Source organism: Numenius arquata, chromosome 1 (assembly GCF_964106895.1).
Source record: "Numenius arquata chromosome 1, bNumArq3.hap1.1, whole genome shotgun sequence".
Classification (NCBI taxonomy): Eukaryota; Metazoa; Chordata; class Aves; order Charadriiformes; family Scolopacidae; genus Numenius; species Numenius arquata.
In genome coordinates this window covers 67084719-67098868 of record NC_133576.1, presented here as the reverse complement: position 1 = coordinate 67098868, position 14150 = coordinate 67084719, and the positions used below count along the sequence as shown (strand labels likewise).

At 47.5% G+C, this 14150-nt stretch overlaps 1 protein-coding gene across 1 annotated transcript; it reads left to right on the top strand.

Annotated features, from left to right (window-relative positions):
* Positions 1 to 7611: 7611 nt before the first annotated feature.
* Positions 7612 to 13792, top strand: LOC141464142 (regucalcin-like). Its single transcript, XM_074146894.1, has 6 exons — positions 7612 to 7777; positions 8262 to 8444; positions 9885 to 10100; positions 11560 to 11691; positions 12320 to 12474; positions 13742 to 13792. Exons 1-6 carry the CDS (start codon positions 7612 to 7614, stop codon positions 13790 to 13792), a joined length of 903 nt encoding a protein of 300 aa, XP_074002995.1.
* The last annotated feature ends 358 nt before the right edge of the window (positions 13793 to 14150 follow it).

The following is a 14150-nucleotide window of genomic DNA, read 5'->3' as shown; positions in this document are numbered from 1 at the left end:
AACTGCGTAATGGGTGATGTGGTAGCTGCCTGGCCCCTGGTCCACGCCGAGGCCTCAGTGCTGCTTTGAACCAAGGGGCCTGCAAGTCACCGTGTTCCTTCTTTAAGGCATGCGAGGGTATGTCTCAGCAGCTGGAAAACCAGGAGGTTTAATCAGTCCCAGTTCAGGACAGATGAGCATGAGGTGGTGAAGGAAGGTGAGACTTGTTCTTTGAGTATCCACTGTCCTTCATTTGCTTCATGTGCTGCAAAGCAATGTCAAAGCAGGGTAGAGGGAAAGTTTAGGAGTTGAGGGAGATGGTGAATGTGGCAAATTTAGGGCTCTGATCTTGATGAAGTCATGAACCAGGTGATAACTGCAGCTCAGGGACCATGCCGTGGCTGATAGCTAATAGACATTTAGAGGTGCAGCAGAAAATAAGTAGGTATAGACACGAATAAACTCCCTCTGCCATCACTATATCACATTGCAGAGGTTCCCGCACCAGGAGGTTTTGTACTTGTGTTCACCCTCACCCCACAGCAACGGCAGTAGGGTGATTGCCAGCACAACACAGGGCACCTGATGATCCTTTTTTATTGTTGCTGCGCTGGAAAGTTAACAGCAACAGCTTGTATGGGCATGAACAGTCTGGTCAAAGATTAATTTGTCACCATTGGCCAAGAGGCACTCAGGAGACACAGGGAGGATGCGGCCGATGGAGCGCCTCATTTTCCACGCCGTGCGTGGGTGGCCCGGGGCAGACGTCTGGGGCACGCGTGTCTTTGTGAGTGTGGGAGCGGGAACAGGTAAAATGAGCTGCTGTAGAGATTTTACAACTAAATGCCACCTCCCCTTTCTGTAAGATCACCCGCTGGGCTTCATCACGCTGGTTTCATGGGCATCACATGAGCAGGAAGAGCCAACTCTGCCAGGAGACTTGTATTTTTAATGGTACCAAAATGCCCCGGGAGTGCACCTCACTGCAGCCTCCAGTGCAGAGGCCGTGGCTGCTTCCCATGCCCCAGCCCCGAGGAGCCCAGACAGGTGCTGCCAGCGTATTTTTACTCCAGTCCCATGACGGAGCACTGGATCTGGCAAACTGGAGCTGAGCGGTTGCTGGTTCCCTATATTAGGAAAGGCTTCTTGACATTTTTGTTTAATCCCTCGCTTATTAATGGGGCTCACCTCTTTGATCAAAGACTCGCACTGATTTCAATTAGGGTTGAGCAAGAGCCCAGTGACAGGGAAGGCTGTATCAGGAGGAGCAGCTGCTGTGCCCTGAAGGGTTTCTTCGCCCTCGTGACCAAAATCTATAGTCATAGGTGAAGCATATTTATTCCCAACCAAGCTGGAGAAAACTCGAGTAATCCTTTGCTGGCAAAATAGCTCTGCAGAAATAAAAGCAGGCGGCACTGACTGCCTGGGGAGGTCCCGTTCTTCCCATCTTGAGCACCAGGGAGGGACCAGGCCCTTCCTACAAAAGGGCGAAGTCAGGAGAAGATAAGCCTTGGCTTCGCTTTAGGACAACGCTGTGGAGTGGGTTATCGCTGGGGTGAGTAGCTACACTTGCGCCTGCCCGGGGGTTTTAATAACTGTGTCTTCATTAACTCTAGCCATGCCTGTCGTCGTCTCCAAGAGGGCGAAGATTACTCTGTCTAGGGGAAGAATGACTTTAAGAGATTGGGGCAGTCAAATTATATGCAAAGTTGAATTTCTAGCATAATGAAAGCTGGGGTGGACCCTCAAGGGAAATAAGCAACACAAATGTAAGCTGGGGAGTTGCAAAAAAAAGTGGGGAGCGACAGATTTACTAAATATTTGCAAAGCTACGGTAACAAACTCAGAGCTATTGTCTGAGCACATGCCTGTAGGTGACAGAAGACAAATACAATTATTTAAATACCACATTAATTTTTGTGGTGTGCTAATGCCTTGATACACTCTCCCAACTACGCCATGTCGATAAAAACTAGGGACTATAAAAGCAAGCGGGAGGACTTGCATCAGAGGAGACCAAAGCAGCGGGAAAGGAGAGAAGAAGCCACCCCAGAAGGAGACGCTGAGGCGGGGCATCAGCCAGAGGTACAGGGGCGCGTGGCCAGCTTTGACCACTTTAAACTTCTGCTTTGCAACCCAGCAGGGTTAGAAACAAATGAAGTGCGTGGCAGGGGCAGGCTCTTTCAGCTGTGGAAATAATTAAAAGATTAGCTGGCTGGTTAGTAATAAATACATGCACCTGCTACTGCAGGGATGCACCACTCCTTGACCCTGACCACAAAGCCTTTGAGATGTGTTTCCTCTGGAAAGGAAGGCATGCAGGATGTTGAAATGGCGTGCCGAGGGTGGGTGATGGAATACTTGTGCCAGTAGTCCAGAAGTGGGCGAGGCAGGAGTAAGAGATGGTGCAAAATGTGGTGGGGGTGTCCCCAGAGCATTTGCAGCCGCCCAAATAAATCAGGGGGACGTGCTCTGTAGCGTTTTCCCAGCTGCTGTCCTGCCCAGCGCCGCTGGTGATCCAGCATCCCAGCTGCTCGCCAGGAAAGCAGCACAACCTTTTTTTTTTTCCTTTTTAAGTTGGGGTGAAGGAATGCTTCATCCCGCTGCCTGACATGGTTTTACTTTGCCACAACCTGTAGCGGGGAAGTCAGTCAAGTCACCAGAAGAAAAGAGCTGAATGAGAAACGTGGTTTTCTCCACCAGAATTCCTTTAGGAAAAACGCTTTGGGAAATATTTTGCTGCAAGAAAAAAATTATCTTTTTTTTTTTTTTTCCCTGCACCTGAGAACCAGTCACTTCTCTTTTTAAATGAAAACAGTTAAAATGATCTTTAACAAGAATTTTCCTTTTGAATATGCCTTCCAGCTGAAAATGCTGTTTAAAAAAAAGTACATATTGTTCTGCATAAACCTCCCTTCAAAGTTATCATTGTGGTGAAAAGAAGGAATGCAGAGAGTAATGTGAGAAACGTTGTGAGAGCGAGCAGGGACAGAGGGTTTGTGCTGAAATGAGATGGAGCCCGCGGCTCGGGCTGGCAGCCCCAGGAAGGCTGAGAAGGGTCCTCGAGGCACCCACAGTCACTTTGCTTGTAATACAGTGACCTTGGCAGGAGTTTGACTTGGAAATATCACTGGCTTTTTTGCTGGAAATGTTTGAATTTGTCTCTGGCCAAGGAGTGTAATTTTTTAGTCTCCGAATTTGAATTGATGGTGACTGTGATAGGATAATACTAGGTCTATCTGGGATATTTGCTTGTCTGGGAAAAAGGTTCATCCCGCGAATCGCTTGAACATTAAATTAAAATTAAAGTTCAAATTCAAATTAAAGTTCAAATTCAAATTAAATTTAATTTCATTAAAATCTTGCATGAGTAAAGAAGTGCATTGCTCTTGGATGCTGGTTGGGGCTGATTCCTCCCAGGTGGCTTCTGCCCTTGCTGCGGGTGGTGGGGGCAGTGATCACCAGCAGCAACCTGCCTCCTGCCTCCCCCCGCCTTGCTGCTGCAGGCAGGACCCAGAGAGGTGCCCTGTCACCAAAGCACTGGTGGTGGCTTTGGCTCGCTGCCTGGCTTGGATTCTGTCCCCACAGCAAGCCTGCCCTTGTCCCCACCTTGCTGGACCAGCTGTCGGGGGGGTGACCTGCTGTCACCTACCTCTGCTGAGCTGGGCTGGGTGGGAGAAGGCACTTGGCATCTTCCGCCTTTGCCTCCCACGGACAAAAAAATGGCAGATGCCAAAGTAGGAAAAAAATAAAAGTCTTAGAAGCCAAGCAAGATATCACCGTCCTGCAGCATCTGTGGCAATCACTGAGGCTCCCTGGCCAAAGGTCTCACCCGAGGTGGGGATCAGAAGGTTGTGGCACAGCTGGGAAGAGGAGCCAAGCCTTAATGATGCTAATATGCCTTAATCACAGGCATATTCTTTTCCTTATCATTCAAAGTGACTCGTACAACAAAACCCTCCCCTGCATCTTTTATTAACTGCCCCTTTTTGTCATCCAAGATATTCATTTGCCCCTATAGTTGGGACGACTGGGCTAACCCTCCGGCCAACCAAATGGTGCAACATCTCAGTTTCCCTCTCCCACTCTCATGACATGAGAAAAACACTGAGCAAGGATTTTTCCCCATCACATGTTCTGCTGCTGGCACTGGGAACCAGACCATTCAGAAGGGCTTTGGGCCGTGCCTCATCATTCATGAGACTGCTGACTAAATACAAACTGTAAAAGGTTACCTGCTCCCTGCTGATAACATCAACTATTGCACATTTTTAATCGTCGCGGAAAACAGCAGCCGGTTTCATTGGACCAGCGCTGGAAAAGAGACACCAACCCAGATCTTGCAATATTTTCCTCAGCAGGTGTGTTGTTGTGGTGGACTGCAGAGTTTCGCGTAGGTGTCCTCCGGCTTGGTATAAATACTCAGCTGTCTGACCGAGGGGAAAGGGCTCTTAAAATTCCTTAGTTTACTTCCTCTAAAATTCCCAGTTGTTTCACTCTATGCATGTTAAAAGCTTCAGGTTCCTTATTTAAAGCCTCAGCTTGAAATGAAAAACGAAATGATGTGCGTTTGCATGCGGGAGAGGAGAAGAGAAACAGCAAAGAAACTTGTTAAGACCAGTCATTAGTTTGTATTTTACCTGGGTCTTAGAGGTACTGAAATGATCAATTTTTGTCCAGATCATCTGAGAGGGGATGGGGACTGAGGACTAGAAAGGTTATTTTCAAATAACTACCTGGAAGAGGTTTTAGTTTTTAGAGCAGACTGGATGTTTTTACATTAGTTTTTCATTCCTACCAGGAAATTTTTCTTATGATCTCCAAATTCTGATAACTTTGAACAGTTTAACTTGGAAAATGTTTCGGTGACACTTGCTCTCCATGAGGGCTTTAGGCATGACTCTAGGAGGCTAAACCACCACCGGAGGCGCTGGTTGCGGAGAGGATACAGGCAGAGCGAACGCGATGTTTTTATCCTCAGGGGGTTTGTTTGGGGAGAATACGGCAGGATTTGGTGCTTTCTGCTTGGAATTGCTCTGTTTTTCCCCCCCTGCATGCTCATCTCTGATGGGTCAGTGCTGTGGCAAGCAGCACAGAAAGGTGCCAGGTGGCAGGATGCCTGGGGAACGATGAAGCCGGGATGTTTTGAATGAGGCTTTTTTGGGTCATTTCCTCATTTTTCCCTGTGAGGTGCTGTATTCTGTGAGTCCCTGCTGCTACGTAGCTCCATGGGGTGCCAGCAGGGAGGGTGCAGCAGGAGGTGGGCCACCGGGCGTGAAGGGGACTGGGGGCTGTATCCCTGTCAGCTTGTGGGAACTCTTTCGGAGGGCAGCACTGCCTCTCAGGGTTGGACACTCCTTTCTGTTAGAAGCCTCCATGTTCAGCTGCTTGTAAAAATTAGTGGAACCTCAGCCAGCAAGATGCAGATCTTCACTTCTGGTCGCCCTCTTCTTTAAAACAGGGGGGGGGGAAATTTGAGCCAAAATATTCAGCTGTTTGAAAAAAACTCTCCACAGTTGGAGGGAACCCACGGAAGCTATTTCTTTAGTGGAGGGGAGAGATGCTGAGGCGAGATGTGCAGCTGGGGGAGGCAGATGTGTGCTGAGGCTCGGTGGGACAGGGCAGGTCTCTGCAGCATCGCTGGGGGAGGTGGGGGGTGGACGAGAGGGGTAAGCAGGCAGCTGGTGCAGGCAGGGTTGGCTTCTCCCCTGCCTGTGCCTTGTGAAACAGCTGGCAATGGGGTGATTGCGTACTCCTCGTGTGGCGTGCGGGATGGGTCTGTGAATCAGTATTTCACCACGGCTGATCTGCCAAGCCCCTGTTTCATTGTTGCAGAAGCTGGAGACGGAGAGTGAATGAAATGGGAGCTGGTGGGAAGAGGAAGGCTTAAAAAGGCTCGTTTGAGTCAATGAGACAAATACCCACCAGCGGCTGCAGATCTAGAAACTTTCTGCCTCTGTGGGAGCCACAGGGATGCTGGGATGCTGCTGAACCCCGTCTTTCCACAGAGGCAAGAGCAGCTCTGTGTTTTCCAAACCACGACACCGTAAAGTCAGTGTTGTGCCTTCAAGCCCTGCGTCCCAAACGCGGCAGCCACATGACACAAAACTTTAACCCAAAAGAAACCCACTCCTCCACCTCCAGCACAGCTTAGCAGGTTTCAGGAGGTTTTACTGGCATCTTGCTGCGTATCCTCATTTACACTTCAGACTGATGCTGTTTGCCTGCACAGAGCAGCTCGCTACCTGGCCTCTTGGAAGGGAGAAGGATGCCTTTGATAAATGGGTTGTTTGGACCCCACCTTGGTTGTGTGACTCCTTGCCACACATGCCTGGGGTCGGGAGCCAGGAAGATCCCAGATCCCCAGCTCTGGTGTTTCCACCCACAGTGATTACTGGCTCTTCCCACGTACTTTGAAGTGCATTAGTGCTAATTAATTATCTGTAAACCTTATCACCAGCTCACCTACTAGGAAACAATGCCCGCTTGAAGACAGTAATCCACAGGAATAGTGTTATGTCAGGGACTGGCTGCCTCCCAAGAAATATCTCTCGGATCTGTGGGAAAAAAATGTGCTGAGGCCAGCGGGTGCAGCGGCGGTGGCGTCTCCATGAGCGGTGACGTTGAGTTGGCCCTTTTCTTTTGTAAAAGCTGAATGGCAGAGGCTATTGCTCACATCCCACACTGCAGCAGGGGCAGGGCAGGCCCAGGGGCTGAGCTTACCTGGTTTGATGGGCATCAAAGGGGGCTCTGAACAACAAACGTGGCATTGGGCACCCTGCGTCAGGGTGGTGGCTGAGCGGCCGGTGTCCCCACGTGCACCCCGCTTCGATGGGGACAGGGGATGAAGCAGCCAGGGTATGAACACTCCCCAGCAGGAGCAGGCGCCCGGGATGGGAGGGAGCTTCATAGGCGGCTTTGTCCCCGAAGCAGCAACTGGGGTAATTACACCCCACAGCCTGGCACCGGGTGAAATTCAGAGTCTGTGGCAGGGGTTGGAGCCCTGGCTGGGGCAGTGAGTCTTCATGAAGATGAAACGCTTGGAGGGAAAACAAAGCAGCAGGATTTCAAAGGCAGGAGCCTTCCCCAGGGTTTGCATATTCACACTGACTCCGTGTGGGAACAGGCACTTGGTCTGCAGTGGCCTCGGTGGCAAACTGCAGTCAGTGTTATGGGTGTGTATACCCACATGTATGGGTGTCTTCCTATGGAGCAAGTCAACGCATCTGTGTTAATAAGGCAGCGCCTTGCTTTTCTACAAAAAGGCTTCTGACCTATTAGTGCTGCGGCACACTGGTCCCTCCCCGTGGTCTGGGGGATCACTGAACCCCAGCCAACATCTTGGTCCCAGCTCAGGGCCGTGCCCCCAGCACTCCCTTTCCTGGAGGCAGGTGCCTCATCAGCAGCTCTGGTTTAAAGTCTCTCACCTAGGAAAGGTTTGCTAAGGAGAAGCCTTGGCACTTTAAGCTCAGTTCCAGCCATGAGGCCATGGAAATGTCACAGGAACCTCCTAAATGACTCTGTCATGTGGGCTTTGTCATTTACAAACTCTGCCTTTAAGCATTGTAAGCATGAAAAATCCACACAAGAGCTTCTCATTAAATCCGTTATCAACTCTCTTCCCCTCAGACCATGTCCTCCTCCATCAAAATTGAATCTGTTGTGAAGGAGAAGAACAGGATGGGAGAGTGCCCGGTCTGGGAAGAAAGGGAGAGCGCACTCGTCTATGTAGACATTAACTCACAGAAAGTTTGCCGCTGGAGCCCACTCACCAACGAGGTGCAGAGCGTGTCTGTGGGTAAGTCTGTACTCACCATTTCATCCTGGGAGTCTTCTCTGTCCACCCCTGTCCATCCCCCTTGGTAGGAGTCCCACAGCATGGTGGTCTCCCTTACATTCCATGGGGCCACATGCCCTGTCCTCCCATGACATGTTGCTGAGCACGGTGTGGTCTGAGCCAGGTGAGCAGAGGGTACCATACTCAGGTATGCATGTTGCCCTTGCTAAGCCCCAATGGGAAGGCATGTTTCCTTTGGGACCTGCAGAGAAAAAGGTACAGTCCTAATGGCTGTATTTGCCCAGAAGGTGGAAAGATTTGGAGAACACAGAGCCGGTGAGATGTGCTAGTGCTCCCAGGGGAGAAGGATCTTAGCGCCAGCACAGCCTCTCCTGGATCAGGGATGTCCCAATCAAGCCCAGATGCCCTCAGTGAGGTGGGGAGAGATAGGGCTGACTGATGGCCCTAGAGCTCCCCGCCATCTCCTGCTCCCTCTCACCTGCAGATGCCCGTGTTGGCTCGGTAGCGTTGCGGCAGTGCGGGGGCTACGTCATTGCCCTGGGGACCAGGTTTGCCTTTCTGGACTGGGACACTCAGGCGGTCACCACCATTCTCAAGGTCGAGCAGGATAAACCCAACAACAGGTTCAATGATGGGAAAGTGGATCCAAAGGGGAGGTTTTTTGCTGGTAAGTTCCTGGCAGAAATTTCCCCTGGTGCAAAGAGGAACTAATTACAATGTGTTTTCTATAGTGCTTTTTATTCCATGTTCTCGATTCCTCTGTTGAGTTCCCTGCAAAAGCCCCTGTCACAAGCATGAGCTGTCTTGTGAATGCTCTGCTTGGGTGCTGCCCAATGGAGGAGGAGAAGGGACCCTGTATCCTCTCACCTAGATGAGGACAGAGGCTGTCGACAAGGGCTCTCTGGCAGAAAGGCTCCCCTTCTACTTGGCGGATGGTGTTTTCAAACATCTACCTACACGGGAGGTGAAAAGCTGGTGAAGGGCTTACGCAGGTGGGAAGGTTTCTGGAGATACAGAGGAGAATCCTAGAGATCCTACATATCCTAGAGCAGAAGATGAGCTGTGGCCGATGCTTTTTCACGTATAACCTCCCCGGTCAGCTCATGAGAAACAGGGACATAAGGAGAGATACCCAGCCTCCTGAAGTAAGAGGGACTTTTACCACTGGTTGCAATGCAGCCAGGATGCCCCTGTGCTTTTTCTTCTCCCATAGAAATGATAAGCCAAGCACAGCAACCTATGCTGGAAGAGGAGAGTGACTGATGGGCATGAAAATGGCTCTGTCTTTGTTTTGCCAGCCAGACTTTTCTTCTAACTTCAAATTTGCCAAAAATTAGGAAATTTGTTTGACTCGTGGTTATGCTTGAGGGTGGATGTGTCACTAGAGTTAAGGGCAAGAATAAGAGAGAAAAACCTGCTTGGCACACCCGTTCCTAGCTGTGCACAGTGGATCAATGCTTTCAAGAGGGTTTTTGGCCAAGCGTTGTAGAACAAGCTCATGAGGCCTTCTAAAAGGGGAGGCCAACAGAGACAGCCTGTCACAGTTGAAAGAAGGCATAAATGCCCCCCTTGGGTGCTTCCCAACCCGTCGTGCAGAGCTCTCTCTTTTTCAGAGAAGACAGAATCAGAAACTAAATAATGAGCGTAATACTGAGGCACAAATTCATTAAGGAAAAAAATCTCACTACTGTGGTATTTTCCAGTTGCTTCTGAGACACCTGTGATTTACAGCACCTGTATTTTAAGGTCACAGCCCATTTAAAAGATGAAAGCAGCCTACAAAGAGCAAGAACAAAAAGAGCACATGATGCTTGCCTGTATCTCAGCTTTTGCTGTGGGCGAAACCTCAGCTCCTGATGTGTTGTGGTCCTCCTTTGGGTCCTTGGTGTCTACGATGTAAACCTCATGGCAACACAGAAGCTTGTCCTTGCATTGGCCAGGATGACTTTCGCAGGAGGCAGCTGCTCCTTTTCCTCCTCATCAACCTAATGGGACTGGGTTAGTCCCTTTCTCCCTAGGACATCTTGGTAAAGCTCAGAGGAGATTTTTGATCAAGCACGAGGAACAAGCTTCTACTTTCTAACCAACATTCCCATTTCCATTTCAGGCACGATGGCTGAAGAGACAGCCCCGGGGGTCCGAGCGAGGCGGCAGGGCGCCCTCTATACCCTTTTTCCCGACCATTCGGTAATAAAACAGTTAGACCAGGTGGACATCTCCAATGGTCTGGATTGGTCCCTGGACCACAGGACCTTCTTTCACATCGACAGCCTGGCATACGCTGTGCATGCCTTCAGCTATGACGTGCACACTGGAAAGATTGGTACATGTGCTTTTCTAAATTCGGTGACAAGTAGTGCTATTACTCTTTCTGCAGCAAGACCTGGCTGTGTAATATGCAGTGATTTATCTGACAGACCTCGTATCTTCCAGTTACAGCTTGTCAGCAGGGTGACTGATTTTTCTCAAGTTTAGTTACAGACCAGGTGTATTTGGCGAGCAAACTTTTGAGTACTTTCTTCTGGATAGATGTCTTATATTTAGACCTGTTTAAAGCGTTGCAGGGAAGAAGCCATTTATACCGCAGAGTGAGAATTAGCTTATAACATGCTATTTATTCTTGAGTGCCATCTGCTGGAATGTTTTGATTGTACTAGCTCCATAAAAACAAATACAGAATGTGCATGCATGTATATCACATAAACGTATTTAATGAATCAAGTTATCATTGTGACTGAAGTTTCCCAATTCTGAAATTAAATTTGCCTTCAGTTGTTTGGCAAATTTCACTTAAATTCATTTTCTAGACAGAGATTTTTTTATTATAATATCTGCAAAAAAGAAATTTAAGTGCAAGCAAAATGGATGTAATCTCATTTCAAAACCCTGTGAAACATTTTTGTGCTGTATCAACCTGTTATACTCCATGGGAATTTAAATGGCTGAACTGCCTTTCTGTAATCATGGGTGAAAATCATACAAATAATTACCATTACTCAGATTTCATTTTGCTGAGAAAATCTATTTCCACAGATTTTAGGAGCTGAGTTTTCTAAAGAAGATTCAATGCTATTTTTTTTCACCCAAATACAAAAAGGGAATGAATTTGGGTTTTCTGGCCTTGGCTTTATGCTGGTGACTCTATTTTTGGGTGGTGTAATGGCCATAAGGCGCTGGGTCAGAGCAGGCAGACTGCTGCCCATGGGCACCGCTCCAGGACCTGTGCATGTCCCCACTGACCTGTCCGCACTGCAGCCTAGACCACTAACAATTGGTCCAGGCTTAATCAAAACTGGTAGCTTGATTGGCCATTAAAATAAGTGAAGTTCTTGATCTTTACTCATGAAAGCTTGTTTATTACCAACATTTAAATTCAAGTCACTACTTATGTGATGTATTGCTCATAAAAAGACATCCAGGTTGCCATGAGCAATGAAAGTCCAGGAAAAGTTACTGCACTTGTGGCAGTTGTAGTATGGTGGTCGGCTCGTGGGTTAACAAGAGGGACAGAAGCATTTTGTCCTCTTCCTTGGTAGGAAAATAGGAGCCCTAATTCAGTACAATCTCAAACTGCAATGGCTCTACTTGGGGCTTGTTTCTACCAGGCTAAGTTAGGCTTTTAACACATCTGCTAAATGCATATGTGATATAAATTTTGCAGCATGTCTTTGTCACAGAAAATGAGCTTATATGTTTCCAAGAGCCTGGAAGATGTTAGACTGGGATCTGATACAGAACTGGTACCAGCCCACGTAACACTGGCTTCGTAACTCTCCCTGCAGCCTGCCCCAAACTTGTGTACCATCTAGAAAAGGAGGAGAAAATGCCCGACGGGATGTGCATTGACGTAGAAGGGAAGCTCTGGGTGGCCTGTATTGATGCTGGGAGAGTCATTCGTATAGACCCAGAGACAGGTAAGGCCTCCACCGGTGTGGCAGCCAGGAGGAATGGTTTGAAGGTGAGATAAGAAGGTGTTGTTTAGTGCCCATTCATGGGTTGCCATGAGCATCGTTGGTCCAAGCCCTGATCATGCAGAGAGCGTGGTTCCCCACACTGCCTCCCAATGTAGGGCACCCCTGCTCCTGGGATTTGCTGATGCAACACGCCCACTTCTTAATAACGCCACTTTTTTAAAAAAAAAAAACACTGCATATCTATTGTGAGAAACATTATAAACCTACAATTAAAACAGAAAAAAATCTCAGCATTGAAATGTTTAACTGGGAAACGCTGTTGGGGAATGGCAGCCATCCCAGGCCAGGTGTCTCTGCCCTTCCTGGCTTCAAATACTTTACCGTTTCATTTTAAGAAAAGGAAATGAGGCCTTGCAGATATAGGGGAGAGGCTGAAAAATAGCTAGACATGAGGTAGACAAAAGAATTTTATTTCCCTACAAACTGTCCTTTAGGATATGGCCTCTGTTTGAAGGGGAGATGTCTTCTGAGTAAATACCACATCTGTGCCGTGTGCACTAATAGTACATTCATATTTACATGCTCCCTAGAGAATGGACATTAGGAAACAATTGCACGTTTTTCGCAGGAAAAAGAATCCAAACTGTGAGGCTGCCTGCTTCGAGGATCACCTCGTGCTGCTTTGGTGGAAAAGACTACTCAGAAATGTACGTGACTTCTGCATACGATGGACTGGATGAGGCCACCTTAGCCAAGGAACCTCAGGCGGGAGAGATATTCAAGGTGAGCAGATTTTCTTTCTTTCTATACATTGGCCCTGCCAAGCCTCGCGCTCTGAGAGTGAGGTGCCCTGGGATGCCCTCACTCATCCCGCTCGCCTGATGTGCCGGTCCAGATGTGTTGCTTATCTCCTGGCTGGGAACAGCTGCTTTTGCACAGCTGCTCATGCATTTGGAGGGAAGACTTGGAGAAATTGCTAGTAATAGTGTTGATATGTTGGTTAGCTGACGTCATTACCTAGTTGGGATCTGAAGGCAGCCAGTGGATCCGGATCTACGTTGTATAGCATATTCTGTAATACATTGTAAGGAGCTGGGTCTTGCTCCTATCTCTTACTATATTTTCATCAATTTTGGAAATTTCACTCCATTCTCAGTTTTTAATTGTGCCAGGAAATCTAAATGTCTACAGCACAGATTGCTCCTTTAAAAATGAAATGCTTGAATTCACCAGGGCGAAATTTTGAATCTTTTGGGATCTTTTTTAGTCGGTTAAAAGTGGTTGCTACCTTTTGAGAAACTAATAATCCACAATTTTTTCCAGGGCTCTTGATTCTGAAACTTGTTTCTCTCTTCGTTTTTCAATCTGTTAGCAAAAAGTACATCAGGAGAGTAAAATCCGGTCCTTAATCAGAAATTTGGGTTATTCTCGTAAAGCTGACCACAGCATGAAAGGAAAGGGTTGTAAAAGAGGGGAAATGAAAACAAAACAAAACTGTATTATCAGTTTTGCAATAGGATGAAGACATGTTCTAGGAGGGATGGAGATCTAGTCTGGGATCTAGGACATTTTAGTTGAAAGCAGGGCTTGGAGCAGATTTCTCATGGCTGAGCACTGATAGATTTCTCACGCAGCAGAGTTTAGGACCCCACAGGAGAATTAAATGAGCGTTACCTTTTTACCTCTTTTCCTCAGTTCTTCAGTTCTAGAAGGGAATTGGTATTTTCCAAACTCGTGTTTGTCTTGCATGGGCAAAGCACATTAAAAGTTACTATGACTTGTTTGATTAATATGGAGATAAGGATAACATGTAAGGGCCACAGATAATGTGTAAATTAGCAAAATTATTAATAATCTTTAAGATCTTAATTTTAAAAAGCTCTAAAGAACTCCATTTCATGACTCTTTTTGGGTTCCTCTTGAAGAAGGGCACCCTCCATGTAGGGGTAGGTTGCAATGATATTTGTTGTACAACATTTGAATGTTTTCATTGTACTCAGTTGGAGATTTATCTGTTTCCTATCTTTCATTTTTTATTTTTTTTAAACAGATAACAGGCCTGGGTGTGAAAGGGATCCCACAGAATTTCTATGCTGCTTGAACATTCACTCGAAATAACAAAGAAGAATTGTTTGCATCTTGTAGTAACTCTGACAAGGAGAAGTCCAATGAACTACAGAATTTATCTGTGTGAGGATTTCTACACCCACATTTGAGAGCATGCTTGTTTGAAATTGAAAATATCCCTTCTTCTGCTGGCCTGAGGCTTGATGCAATAGGTTAGAGAGGTAACTTTAATCTGTGTCACACCTGGATAGCTTCTGTGGCTTTCCATAAACCTCTTCAAACAGGACCTTAGTTTTGTTGAACTTCCTGATGACCAGCTCTGGATTTTCAAGTCTGTGTGGTCCCCGAAGTGGAATCTGGCCCCTGCATGTTACAGTGATGTACCAGCAATG